At 35.8% G+C, this 14,601-nt stretch overlaps 1 protein-coding gene across 4 annotated transcripts in view; it reads right to left on the bottom strand.

Annotated features, from left to right (window-relative positions):
* Nucleotides 1-3,049: 3,049 nt before the first annotated feature.
* The window catches only part of LOC145277962 (monocarboxylate transporter 9-like), a 153,340-nt gene continuing 141,788 nt past the window's right edge, over nt 3,050-14,601 (bottom strand). For all 4 annotated transcript variants that reach the window (XM_080130088.1, XM_080130089.1, XM_080130086.1 and 1 more), the window contains exons 7-9: nt 11,300-11,569; nt 8,868-8,987; nt 3,050-3,197 (exon numbers count right to left, since the gene is read on the bottom strand). In XM_080130088.1, coding sequence (XP_079986214.1) covers nt 3,070-3,197; nt 8,868-8,987; nt 11,300-11,569 — 518 coding nt within the window. In that variant the 3' untranslated portion in view covers nt 3,050-3,069. The remainder of the gene's footprint in view (nt 3,198-8,867; nt 8,988-11,299; nt 11,570-14,601) is intronic.

The following is a 14,601-nucleotide window of genomic DNA, read 5'->3' as shown; positions in this document are numbered from 1 at the left end:
GTGTCGAGGACACGAGGAATTCTTCGATCTCCACAATATCGCTGGTAATTTTCCTATCGACAGAAACTTCTCTCCATCCCGTTTCTATATAAGCGGTTGCTCAGTGGAAAATGACGGCTCTAGGGTAGAAAAAAGGTAATAAAAGTGTCAGATTTAGAGATGTCGATTTTTTCTTCGTTTTTTTTTTTCGCTTTGTGACTGAAATAATAAAAACAACCACAAAGAATAACTATTAACGTACTCTGGGGGGGGGTCAGGTTACTTTTTACAGCAAGCCTATACAGATTAACTGCATCCTCCAGATCAATCCACCTAAGCATGGTGCACACCTTAAAACCAGACATTTGTTAGCTCTGACACTAAACACGTAAACAGAAGACCCGAACTGATGCACACGTATCTCTAACTTCATATCCAATAAAAAATTCCTTTTAATTACTTAATATAAACTAACATGGAATTTTCCATTTCTAACTCTATTTTTACACACTCAAGTCCAATATCACCATAGTCTAATGGCCAGTTCTATACAGTCACTTGAATGAAATGACTAGCGAAATATCATAGTAAATATAAAGTTTGTGGAATTTAATTAATAAATTATTTTTAAAAAAATATTATACATAGTTCTATTCATTAATCTACACAATGCGTGGAGAGTTTAATTAAAGTAAGCTCGATGATCAACAGAAAGAGATGTTCAACATGATGTGGTATAATTTTTGGGTTGATTAGTATTTGTAGAAAAAAAAGTGATTCAGTAAACCGGATGTATCGTAGAAAGAGGTCAGCAGAGAACATAAAATAGTGAGTATTGATTGAAAATGGATAGTTACATATATTGAAATGTCCTGAAAACCATTAATGAAGTCATGTATTTCTAACTAACCGTATTCTGCCTTTCCCCCGTTTTCTCCTCATTTGTTGATTTTTTGATCCAGAGAATGAACTCGAACGAACACGACCAAATAAATTATCTGCTTCTCTAAGAATGTGTTTGTTACTTGCTTAATTAACGTTACTATTTTTTTTATAGCTGAAACTACTTTTTATTGAAGCGTTGTATATTGGGACTCTACATCAATTAAGTTAGGATTACGTTAAGTAGTGTGACTTTCGGCGAGGGTTACATAATACGTTTCAGAAGAACCTGGCGGTAAACGGAAAACGACCTGCAGCTAGCATAATTAAAGCGGTGTTTCAAATGTATCCTCCTTAGACAAAACGCGCTAGAAATACAGGTATTGAATGATATTACATAGAAATGACGCCACGTGTTAGGGGGACAAAACAGAGTTTCTAGATAGTCGGAGTCGGGAAGCGAGACAGGCGTCATGTGTCTGAAAATGTAAAGAGATTCTAAGTGAATATTGGCTCGAGACTCTGCTCTTAAGTCAGAAAACAGTTTAGAAAAACAATTTAAGAAATATTTAGAATTAGATATTGGTCTCTCTTCCATTGACCAACTATTCTCTAAATAAAACCTTTAAAAGCCAACAAGTTTCTATTGCGCATAAGTAGAAGATCTACTACAACGAGGGTTCAGTAGCCCACACATGGAAAAGTGACAGTCGGAGAATAAAGCCCAGTGACTGTGCATGTATGTAAAAAGACTTTGCCTTGTTGATTTTTTTTTCTGAGTCACTCACCGGCAAAAACGCATGTGCATCCTACGGAGTTGTTGAAAACAACTTGCGAACTGTTCGTTTAAAGTTGGTTTAACATGATAATGTTACAGAAAGAGATGAATTATCCTTAATTTGAGAGTACACGATGACAACACACGTGGATAATGAAATGCCGGCTAGAAAGTACAAGATATGACTTTTAGTAAAAAAAAAAAAATGAACTGTGTTATGAATGGTTGGTAACGTAATGGTCAAAGGATACTCAGAATTATTCTCGGTTCGGCAGGTAACGGTTACAACAGGTGTATATACTACAACAACGACTGGAAAAAAGAAATGCACTATTCTTTTTAAAGGAAATTCATCTGGGAACTTGTTTTTATTCCTTTTCACCTGAAATAGTACACGTTACTACTTTGAACGAAAGGGACTACTATTGGGGATCGCGTCTAACAAGGGACTATGAAAATATAAACAGAGAGATCTTTGTTCGCATTATACATTTAAAATTCCGCACATTAGTACAGTCAAAGAAGCAAGAAAACAGAGAGTTAATTCCTAAGTTTACCAGTCTGAGGAAAGAAATTATTAGAGTAAAAGGTTTTTTCGGCAATCAGGAACCCTATTAATGAAGGTGTGTGATTTTGCCGCTTTGTTGGGTTTGTCGGGAGTATGTATGTCGATAGGGTACAAGTGGTATAAGTTTATCAGAAAACATTCCATTAAAGTACTTGTAAAACAAGGACAGGAATACAACATTGCAGCAATATAAATTGTACGATAGTGCGAGGCCTTAATGGTTGAAGAATAATCGGAAGTATCCTAGGTTTAAAAGGACAGGAGGAAAGAGCGACAATCCGCGCTGAGACTGAAATGCCGACCGGGGACAGAAAGATACTTCTTTTAGTTAAAGCATGGACTGTGTTTTGAGTGATTGGTAACATTAGATTCTAAGATTCTACTGAGTTTTTTGATTATATAACCATGATATCCACGTTGAAAATAGAAACCAAAAACACTCCCTTCCACACATACACACACGCACACATACACACGCGCGTGCTCACACACACACACACACACACACACAAACGCACACAAATGCATACACACTCAGATTCCACAGGGCTTATGAAGAAGAACCTGAAGTCCTACCTAACTAATATTCCTGGTGAACCAAGTACAAAAGAGATTCAGACGATTGCACTTAAGAGAACAACATAAAAAGTAGGGCAATGTTGGCAGCTGGTTTTGCTGCCCCATACCCAGCGTTCCAATCTTCAAAGGAAGAAAATTAAAAAAAAAGACACAAACATGCATACGCACGCAAAGATAAAGGGAAGATAGAGAAACAACAACGAAACAATACAAGTATATTTGACTTTCCTAATGCAAAAAATACTAAAGATCACAAGAAACGATTTTATTTTCAGTAAATATTTTAGTGTTGTTTTTTATTTGTTCTGTAGTTAATGATTAAAGCAAAAACAGTGGCCAATAAAAGGCTGGCTGCACTGGAGTAGAAAATGGCGGAAAATGAGTGAGTGACGTCGAATAACCAGCCTGAAAAATAAAAAAGATAAACATATATATAAGGTCCGCTATAAGTGACTGTATAATTGTTTTGCAACATAAACGTAACACGTGTAAAGAATATACAACATAAATACAGAAACTAACAAAGGCTGCACTTACGTGTTTTACAACATAAATCCTAATTTTTATTTGTGCAACGGTTCAGTCGGATTGGCCTTCGACCGTCCTCAGGCATAATGGTTGTTTGGAAAAGAAAATAGAAAAGTTACTGGCTCTGTAGATATTTCCGTATTTTTTTTAGTTAGTCTGTATTTTATGGTTGTTGTTTCGTAAGTGTGAAAAAAATTGTTGACAAATAAAATACAGAGTAACTAAAAGAATACGAAAATATCTACAGGGCCAGTAATTTTTCTCCCTTTTTTGTTTTTTTAAACAACAACGAACGTGCTTGAGGACGCTGAAATGACAATCCGACCGAAACGTCGCACAAATAACATTCAAGATGAGAACAGTAGTCCGATTAATACACGTAATATAAACAATCAGCCCTCATCTAAAAATAAATCAGAGTTTTAATTTTTTTTTTACACAGTGATCACCACTTATCAAGGCCCGAAAGCCACTCAGGGATAAGGGTTATTGCAAGTACATTACGTGAGTGTGGAGATTTGATGAAGTGTTTAATTAAAGGGGCGGTTCATTAGGAATTTGTTAACATTGGACTTGAAGACATCCAAGTTGTAGTCCGGAGGGAAGCAGGCAGACGGAACAGAGTTCCACAGGCGTGCAGTTCTAAGAAAGAAGCTTTGTTTATGGAATCCGCGTTTTGATTTAGGCACAGATATAGAGTGGGGGGAATTTTTCACAGTGGATTCAGCTAGACGGGTGTTTTTCGTGAAAGATTGGCGAGGGGGGACCAGAGATTGGAGTTCAGACGAACACCTGCCATGGAAATAACGATAAAACAAGGATAGGCTCGCAACGTCTCTTCTGTGGGAGAGAGCTTGCAGGGTAGAGAAAAGGGCATCCCCCACTAAGCCACGAAGTCTATTTTGTACTCTGTCAAGGCAGGATAGGCTGTTTTTAGCAGCTCCTGCCCAGATATGGCAACAGTATTCCATCCTTGGACGTACTTATATATATATATATATATATATATATATATATATATATATATATATATATATATATATCTATAAGATAGAGAATTGCATCAGTAGTGAGATATCTTCTGGAGCGGTAGCAGGATCCCACCATCTTTCCAGCGACCTTGGCAACAGACTTGATGTACGTGTTCCATTTCAGATCAGCAGTAAAGGTCAAACCCAAAAGCTTGTCAAAACATGGGGCCTCACCCAGACGAGAGCCATCAATCACAATTGATGCCAGCTGGGGATCAGAGCGTTGATGATGTAAGGAAAGGAGTTTGGTTTTGGATGCATTAAAGGTAACCAGCCACATCTTCCCCCACTGAACCACGTGCTCGAGATCAGAGGAGAGAGAATAAATCCTGATGTTTATTAAAAGAAATATTAAAGCTCTCCATAGAATTTGATGCAATTTGGAAATCTTCCAGGAACTACGCGGCACTTTGGAACAGCTAGAATTATTTTTCTTTTCAACGAAAAGTATACAATTTTCGCTTTCGAATGATACATGAAATAGAAGAATTTTTTACTAAGTGATCACCGCTTATCAAGGCCCAAAGACAATACTAGAATAAGAGTTAAGCCAGTGAGACATCACAATGATGATCGGTAAAAATTGGGTAGGATTTGATTATTTAAGAGAACAGCTCAACAAGAATTTGTGTACACTAGACTTGAATCTGAAGAGGGTATAGTCACCCGGAAAGCCGTCGCGCGGTTTTGTGTTTCACAGACGGGCAGTTCTAGAAAAGAAGCTTTACTCATGAAACTTTCGTTTAGTTTTATACACAGGCAGAGAGAAAGGAAATTATTGATGTTCATCGGATGCTTAAGTATCAATTATATATCGTTTCTTATGACAGACTCTGTTGTATCGAAGAATTGATGATATATCTATAAAATTGATGATATATCTATATATCTATAAAAGTGAGAATGTGTGTGTGAGGACAATTCTCAGTCCATATACGTTACGAACGCTACCCAAGGAAAATACTGCAGAAAACATTTAAATATAATAAAATCACCGGAAGAGGGAGGGAGGGAGGGAGAGAGAGAGAGAGAGAGAGAGAGAGAGAGTGAGAGAAACAAAAAGACAGACAGATAACGAGAGAGTAAGTCAAATATGAAAGGGGAAGGACAAGCAAGAAAAGAGGATAGAAAAATGAATTGAGCATGGCGGTGTTGGTGCGAAATGTAATTTATCTCTCTTCCACGATGGAATGATGTGACACAAGGGTCGGAAAATGGGATTGAAGATCCAAAGCTCCCGAGGAGGAGGAGCACTATGGCCTGTAAAAATGCTTGCGTAACCTTGTTGGCATTCCCCAGTTGATTCTCTGGCGATTATCAGTAAAAGAAAGAGAAAATACAAAGCCTGGAATGGTTGAGCTAATATAATTGAAACGGAACCGACAGCATACTGCAGTTCACAGGGGAAAAAAAGTTTAGTTTATGAGAGTAGTTTTTCAACTGAAGGATGATGAAAGAGAGAGAGAGAGAGAGAGAGAGAGAGAGAGAGAGAGAGAGAGTTAAGCGTAGCAATTTACATTTGAAAGTAATATGCTCTTTTCGCATTTCCATATTTTCCAGCTCTATGGCATATTTTATCATTGTCCAAAACACACACACACACACACACACACACACACACACACACACACACACACACACACACACACACACACTAAATTTTTTTTTTTTTACCAAGAATTTACTTATTCAATTCCGGTATTGTTTATATACCAATTAACCAAGAGTTAATTGACCCGTTTAATCAAGGTCAACGATTATCAGAATCGAGCATATGCATTATAATTCCACAATAACCAAGACAGCCATATATCACAACATGTGTTTTACTGTATCTCTTTGGTGTTCTGGGAGAGTTTTTTTTTACATGGAGGTCACCACTTATCAAGGCCCGAAAGCTACACGGGGATAAGGATTATTGTGTGTACAGTAATCAATGGGATAGTATCGTAGTAATCGCTAGTATCGGAGATTTGATAAAGTGTCTTACTTAAGAGGGCTATTTATCAGGAATTTGTTTATGTTGGACTTGAAGACAGGTGGGAAACAAAAAACGGAAGAGACTTCCACAGGCGTGCACTTCTAAGAAAGAAGCTTTGTTCATGGAATCTATGTTTTGATTTTGGCACAGATAAAGAGTTGAGAAAATTACTGACAGTGCTTTCAGCTAGACGGGTGTTTTTCGTGAAAGATTGGCGAGGGGGGATGAGAGATTGGAGCTCGGGCGAGCACTTGCCATGGAAGTAATGATAAAACAAAGACAGGCTCGCAACGTCTCTTCTGTGGGAGAGAGGTTGCAGGGAAGAGAAAAGGGCATCCCCCACTAAGCCACGAAGCTTATTTTATACTCTGTCAAGGCAGGATAGGCTGTTTTTAGCAGCTCCAGCCCAGATGTGGCAGCAGTACTGCATCCTTGGACATACTTGTTTTTTATACAGATAGAGAATGGTATCAGTAGTGAGATATATTCTGGAGCAGTAGAAGGATCCCACCATTTTCCCAACGACCTGAGCAACAGACTTGATGTACGTGTTCCATTTCAGATCAGGGGTAAAGGTCAAACCCAGAAGCTTATCAAAACATGGAACCTCCTCAAGACGAGAGCCATCTATTTCAATTGATGCCAGATAGGGATCAGAGCGTTGATGGTGTAAAGATAGGAGCTTGGTTTTATAGGCATTAAAAGTAACCAGCCACCTCTTCCCCCACTGTACCACGCGCTCGAGATCAGGGGAGAGATTATCAAAGAGAACGTTGTCATCTACGCCCTTTGATATGTTGCCATAGATGATCGTGTCATCAGCATAGATGTCAACGAATGATTTAAGTATGTGTTTTGGGAGATCATTGATGTAGATCAGGAAGAGAGTTGGGCCCAGGATGGACCCCTGGGGGACTCCAGCATTAATACTGTGGGCCTCTGATTTCTGCCCATCAGCCACTACTCCTATGAGCCTATTAGAGAGCTTCTTGTAAATAACAAGTGGTGTGTGCTTTAAATATGTATTAGATTTGTATTTTGTGTCTGAAGATTAGCCATTTTGGAATATTTTTTTACGATACAGTTTAAGCTTGTCTGAATGGTTATGAAACAATTGTAACACAAAAGAGAGACACCGTATTATAAAACACATATTATTGGTTATTGTGGAATTAAAACTACCCTCCAAAACTGTTTCACTGTATCACAGCTCTACACTGTGGTTAAACCCACAAGGTGGTAAAACCGGAATTGTATCTCGACTGTCGAGCATGTGCTCCTAACCAGGTAGCTATCATGGAGCATCTCGTTAAAAGCAATTAATTTAAACCTGCTTGTGTGCTTCATTGGTCTAAATAAACAACAATGCAGTGATAACGTGTTGATGCAACGTAAAATATAATGTATTGTGAACTAAGTCACTGCAAGGAGGCGTATGGAACTGCTACCTATTTTAGGTAATTTTTTTACAGCTATAAAATATTTCAATTATCATTATTTGTTTTCTTAGTTTTGCATATGAATTACAAAATATCTGATATTTCTCTTAAACCTCTGGCCTCGATTGAGAGAATACTAAAACTTGCTACTATTATTAAAAATGATCTGAAATAACAGTAAGGGGAGACTTGATTCCAGATATATCTCATATGTTAAATTACCCCTTCTTGGTTTTCATACATAAAGTAAATTTTACAGTGTATAAGGATTATTTGATGCTGGAGACATTCATAGCCGTACCCAAAGGAGAGGAGAAATATTTGGAGCATAATATCCCATTGCTGTTATTTCAAATCTTTTAAAACCAAAGCAGCAAGTTTTAGTCTCCCCTCCATCAAGGCCGGAGATTGTGGGGAGAAATATTTCAATAACATCCACCATTTTGGTCTGGTGAGGTGGTCTCTTTGAATTGAGATTCCACTGAAACATGTATGCACATGTGTAATCAATAATGTTTGTATAATAAACAGCCTATATGCACTTCGGTGGGCCCACGATTAGAACAGTCAATCAAACGATTTAATTTAAAAGTGGGCGACTTTACCGATCCGATGACAATAAAAGTATTCCAAATGTCGAAACATTAGTTGATTCTCATTCCATTCCGGGCAAGGTCGAGTCTCCCTGCTCATGTATAATATGAATGATTTAAGATTTTTTTTTGATAACCTTTAAAGTTATTTTAAAACACATACACGTGTATATCTCTATCTTTATAAAGATAAGTATAGTAATATGTTTATGTAATTATATGTACAGAACTCACTCCTAAACTAATTCACCGATCATTATGAAATTTGAGCCATATTTGCTAGGCGTAAGGGACCATACATGGGATGTAATTAGTTTAATTTAGTTTTATGCAGAGAGGGTATATTGGGAGCGAAATCAATAAATATTTAAGTTTCAATTTCTTCGGGGTATCTTAAAAGGTTTAATGGACACAACTTCTGTTAAACTCTCACAATTTCGATTTATAAAACTGAAATAGATGTAGAGATAGAATGTTATATGGATATTCTGTGCGTTACTTTCCTGAAAGCGGTGGAGCTATGGCATAACCAATTCCATTAAACAACATCAGCTGACTATAGGCCCGAGAAAAGTCATCCATTCCGGTTAAATCCATTGCCACAATTACACGCAAGGAGATACCAAATCCTGAAAAAAATTATGTATATTCAGGTAACCATTTAGATCACATGTTATAAATGCAAAATTCTTATATAGCTCTCTCTATATAAAACTATATATAGTAGTGGTCTGGCAAGGACACAGGGGAGACAACCAAGCAAAAAAAAAAAAAAAACAAAAAAACAAAAAAAACCCTAAGCAAAATTCACCCCAAAGCAGCAAAACTGAAGCTGACCAGCCGGGACACTATACATACAAATGTAGGCAAATTTGGGAATATTTTATTGGTCATAAAATATTAACCACAAAATAGCATTATAATCTTCAAAAAGCCTTCAAATTTTCATCAATAAAACCAAAAGATATGAGCATTTAGTATTTATGGCAGAAAACCTCCGACCTAATTCGCCCAACTGAATTTTAACACTAGTTAATTCATCAGTGGAGATAGGCGAATGGTGTTTTAATTGAGTATATGATAATTCAATTTCACTAAATATTGAAATTTTATCAACATAAAGGGGAGGAATGCAAAATTGTAAGCCAACAGATAAAACAAATTCTTCCGTATTGGACAAAACATAAGAAGAATAATAAAATATATGTTTATCCATTTCAATATTTAATTTGGCTACGAGTATATATATATATATATATATATATATATATATATATATATATATATATATATATATCAAAATTTCCTTAAGGCCTTATCGTCTGACCCTCTAAGAGGAAACATCAGAATGATAAATTAAAAGCTAAGAATCGAATGAGGAAAGAGGGGAATTTGGTTTCAGTTGGAAGACCAGTGAGAAAAAAAAAAAAAAAAAAAAATTATAATCTCACTGTTCAGGTGGTTTTAAATCAGTAAATATTTCCAACTGATGTTTCAAAATCTTTTGTCTACACAGGCTAGGTCGAGAGTTATTAATGACTAACGCCTCAATGATATTGAGATGATAGTTCGACCTAGCACTGTATAAAACAGAAAACCACCCATCTGTTTTATACAGTGCTAGGTCGAACTATCATCTCAATATCATTGAGGCGTTAGTCATTAATAACTCTCGACCTAGCCTGTGTAGACAAAAGATTTTGAAACATCAGTTGGAAATATTTACTGATTTAAAACCACCTGAACAGTGAGATTATAATTTTTTTTCTCTTACTGGTCTTCCAACTGAAACCAAATTCCCCTCTTTCCTCATTCGATTCTTAGCTTTTAATTTATCATTCTGACGTTTCCTCTTAGAGGGTCAGACGATAAGGCCTTAAGGAAATTTTAATAATTTCACCTGCCCATTTTTTTTTGTTTCTTTGGTATTTAAATTAAATTATGTTTCCTCTGAAATTTCTCCTTCCATTTTGCTGTACCAAGAATTTACTTATATATATATATATATATATATATATATATATATATATATATATAGTTTTTGTTATTGATTTTTTAAACGATATTAAGGTTAACGTATCCACCTTGGAGATCGGGTGTTCTTTTTAGAAAATCGCCCATTTTTTATTTGGACGTACTTTTATTTATTTATTTATTATTATTATTATTATTATTATTATTATTATTATTACTTTTTTTATAAACAGTAATCTACGTACACGCGTGTTTCAGGGCCCCCACCCCTCTTCAGTGTAGCTTGACTGTTGTTAGAAATCGAACCCCGGACCTTATGTATTTCAGTCCAGCGTCTTAATCCATTACGGTATGATGCCATAGACAATTTACTGTTTAGTTTTTATCGTTTATATATTTACGTAATTTTTGTTATTGATTTTTTAAACGATATTAAGGTTAACGTCTCCACATTGGAGATCGGCTGCTTTTTTTTAGAAAATCGCCCATTTTTTATTTGGACGTAATTTTATTTATTTCTTTATTATTATTTTTTACTTTTTTTAATTTAATAAACAGTAATCTACATCTGTAGTGGATGTGCGTTAGAAGCAGAGACGCATAATTGAATTTCTTGAGCACAGAAGATCGTTCGTTTTATTCGTACCACTCCTGTCTTCAGAGCTCTTCAACTTATTAAGTTTTAAAAATAAAAAGGCGTCCTTTCTGGAACAACCCTTGTAGTTATTATCATTCAATTCCGAGAAACTTCGGGGCCTCTTGCTAGCAATAAATAAAAAGTAATTATATTTGCAGGAACTATTTTTTAGAATTCTTTATCTACACATACAAACAGACGAGTATTCTTGTTCAATTTTTCTTATTTTGTTTAAGCTGGGGATGGGGCATCCTACAGGATCCTAGATATTTACCCCTATTTCAAACACTCCAACGGAGATACGAGTATGTAGATGGTAACAAAACTTACCCAGAGTGATTGACCAAATCATGACGATGAGAGTGATGGACCAGAAGACACGGCCGATCGTCATGGCGAATGTGAAAGCAGCGAGGGTGACCATGGACAAAGTCAATAAATACTGACTGGGGACGTGCGCAAAGTCGACAAGGGTGCCAACCAGGAACTGGCCAACGGTACACGCGATTCCCGAGATGGACATCAGTAGGGCGACTTCGTCTTTGGTGCGGTCGATGGAGAGCAGGTATGCCGGCAAGAAGACCATCGGAATCGTATTGGCTAAACAAGCAATCGAGAACAGAACGAAATGTAAAATAATAATAGAATGATATTAAAAACAAACAATAAGAGTAAATAGCTTATCTATCTATCTATCTATCTATCTATATTTTCTTCTCTTGAAGGAGGTGGTGTTTGATCAACACTGCTGGGGTGCCATGATATGGAATACTGCTTGTTTTTAAATTCCTCAGAACAGTTTTTCATGGTAAACAACTGAAGGTCCCTACAATAATATTAAGACTAGTCAAAACTTTTGGTCAGGTGGACGGATAGCAAGTAAGTCCGCGATAGACCATCGTAATTTAATTGGCTAAACGAACCACTGAAAAAAAAAACGAATTTAAAAATGATAAATTATTAGCAATTAACAAGTATATATATTATGATAATGATGTATGATTATATGAATAATAAATTATTGACAATTAATAACAATTAAAAAAAGAATAACAAATGAAATAATCTCTCTCCTTCTCCCTCCCCCCCCTCTCTCTCTCTCTCTCTCTCTCTCTCTCTCTCTATATATATATATAGAGAGAGAGAGAGAGAGAGAGAGAGAGAGATACTAGCTGAAGTACCCGGCGTTGCCAGGTTGTATATGATATATTTGAATATTTTGTCCTCATACATTATAATAAAATAGATTAAACAAAACATAAATTCATTTTCCACACTCCCGATGTGTTGGGAGCAGTAGTGTGTTTTATTTTATAAAGCTATCGCCAGTAGACATGATCGCTTTTGTAGTTTAATCTTTTATCTTCTAGTCCTTCTTTCAAAATATGATGCAAGAATTGCAATTACTATTTTATATCATAGTGCATATCTGAAAAGTGTTAAATCTCTTTTCGTTTTAACTATCTAAACTCGTTTCTTATTGTTGAGCACTTTCAGTTGAATTAAGTCGCTCAGTTAAGATCATCGTATAACGATTAGATCAATCTGACTGAAGTAAAAACATTTAAAAAATAAAATGTTTAAATGCAACGTTATTTCACGCGGTTAATGGTAGCCGAATGGATACGGTCTTTGCTAATCAAGCCAGAGATGTCTTGTGTTGCTGGGTTCGGATCTATCGACTGGTGTTAATCGTGACACACTGCACTGAACATTCCCGAAAGGATGAAAGACTAGTATCTGTAGGTGTTTAACTATTATAGTAAATGATTATATATATATATATATATATATAATATATATATATATATTATATATATATATATATATATATATATATATATATATATGAGAAAATTTTGGAAATAAAGAAAAGATTAATAAAAAACTTTTCTAATTCGAAAGTGTAGAATCATAAATATAGGGAAATATATTTATAGAAAAACAACCTTACCCAGATTTAAAGGGCTCAATATCAGTGATAAAAACTTGTATAGGTAAAAGTGAATATTGCTGAGTATTCTTTTTCATTTTTCTGTAGACTTTTATTTTCTTTTAAAAACTCTTTTCTCCACCGTTTTCAAAAATTTCGCTAACCAGCAAAAATAGATTATATATATATATATATATATATATATATATATATATATATATATATATATATATATATATATATATATATATATATTTCTTTTGCTAAGGGTTTTTTCCTCTTAAAATTCTATGTCCGTTCTTTTAGAATAACTGGATATTAAATATGCCATTTAAAAGAATGGGCAGTGCGAGTTTATAAATTAAAAATAGGTTAGAGATTGAACAATTAAAACGGGAAATTCTTTGTTTGCCAAAAATGTGTTTGGACAGACATATCTTGAAAGCGTAAAATAGTCACGTTGGTTGACAGTAGGTCTCTGACGTCATAAACAAAAGAGTTTCTCAATATATTGAATCGGAGAGTTCGAAGTTAGAAGAAGATATTAGCAGAATAACACCTAGTGATAGATTAGTTTGAGACTGGGAGACCCTTAGAGGTGAAGGGTAGAAGAGAGACCATGTAGTTATACAAGTTTGAATTCCTGACATAATCAATCGGCCGACAGATGAATAAAGAAATTATCATCAAGTGTTGTCTTCGTGTCGTTATTCCTTACAACCGAAAAGTTAAATGTGTTTTGTCATAATCCCTTAATGAACTTTGTATACACCCCCTCAAATAATGTCTTCCCTCCTCTGTGTTAACAAGAACTGTATAAATGCCCCAGCTCCGTATTATATGATAAAAGAATTATCATCACAGCCGTCATGATGCAAACAGATATATGGCATTATTATCCCAGTCTGTTATAAATGTCTTCCTCAGTGTTGTGATCATTGACATTATTTCAGTTATCATCCACGTCATCTCCAATATGAACCTATGCATCAGAACCAGTGTTTCAATGCGATGATGTCATACCCATGTACATACTCTTCGTATCACGTTTTCTTTCCAAGGGATTGTAATAACAGAAAGCAATTAAGTCATTTGATTAGAGCTAATTTGCATCGTAAACTTCAGGTCTTGTTTAATGTGATCGTAAAAGCTAAGAAGAAAGGAAAATAAACGAGGAAGTCTTCGGCCATTTAACGCGGGCGGACGGCTTGGAAAAAAGCTTGCTGTTAGGAAAAGTTTTCCGAAAAATCAGCAAAGGAAAACAACGAACAAAGTTCACTGACAAAATATGCTGTTGTTTGACACCCATGTGATATTGGCCAAACTCTTCGTCATTTAATTTCGGTGATCTAGCGATAACCGGGGTATCAACACGATTATACCGTAAAATATAGAAGAATACGGCTTAACGTTCACAAGGAACATGAGTTGGAACAGACATATCGAGGGCATTGCCGAAACTGCTGCCAAGAAGATGGACTGTGCTAAAAAGTTACTTGCGCCTTAAAGTATCCTGTACCATATCTATAAAGCCACCATTCGCCCATATATGTTGCCACATTTGGGCTGGTGCATCTGCTTCGAGTCTCTCACTCCTGGACAGGGTTCAAAAGAGAGTAGCCAACCGGATAGGTCCTGAACTGTCATCTAAGCTTCAGCCTCTGTCCCATGGACGGAATATTGCATCCCTCTGCCTGTT

This window comes from Euprymna scolopes, chromosome 6 (genome assembly GCF_053919585.1).
Source record: "Euprymna scolopes isolate OS-2025 chromosome 6, ASM5391958v1, whole genome shotgun sequence".
In the NCBI taxonomy this organism is placed as follows: Eukaryota; Metazoa; Mollusca; class Cephalopoda; order Sepiida; family Sepiolidae; genus Euprymna; species Euprymna scolopes.
This window is presented reverse-complemented; position numbering and strand designations above follow the sequence as displayed.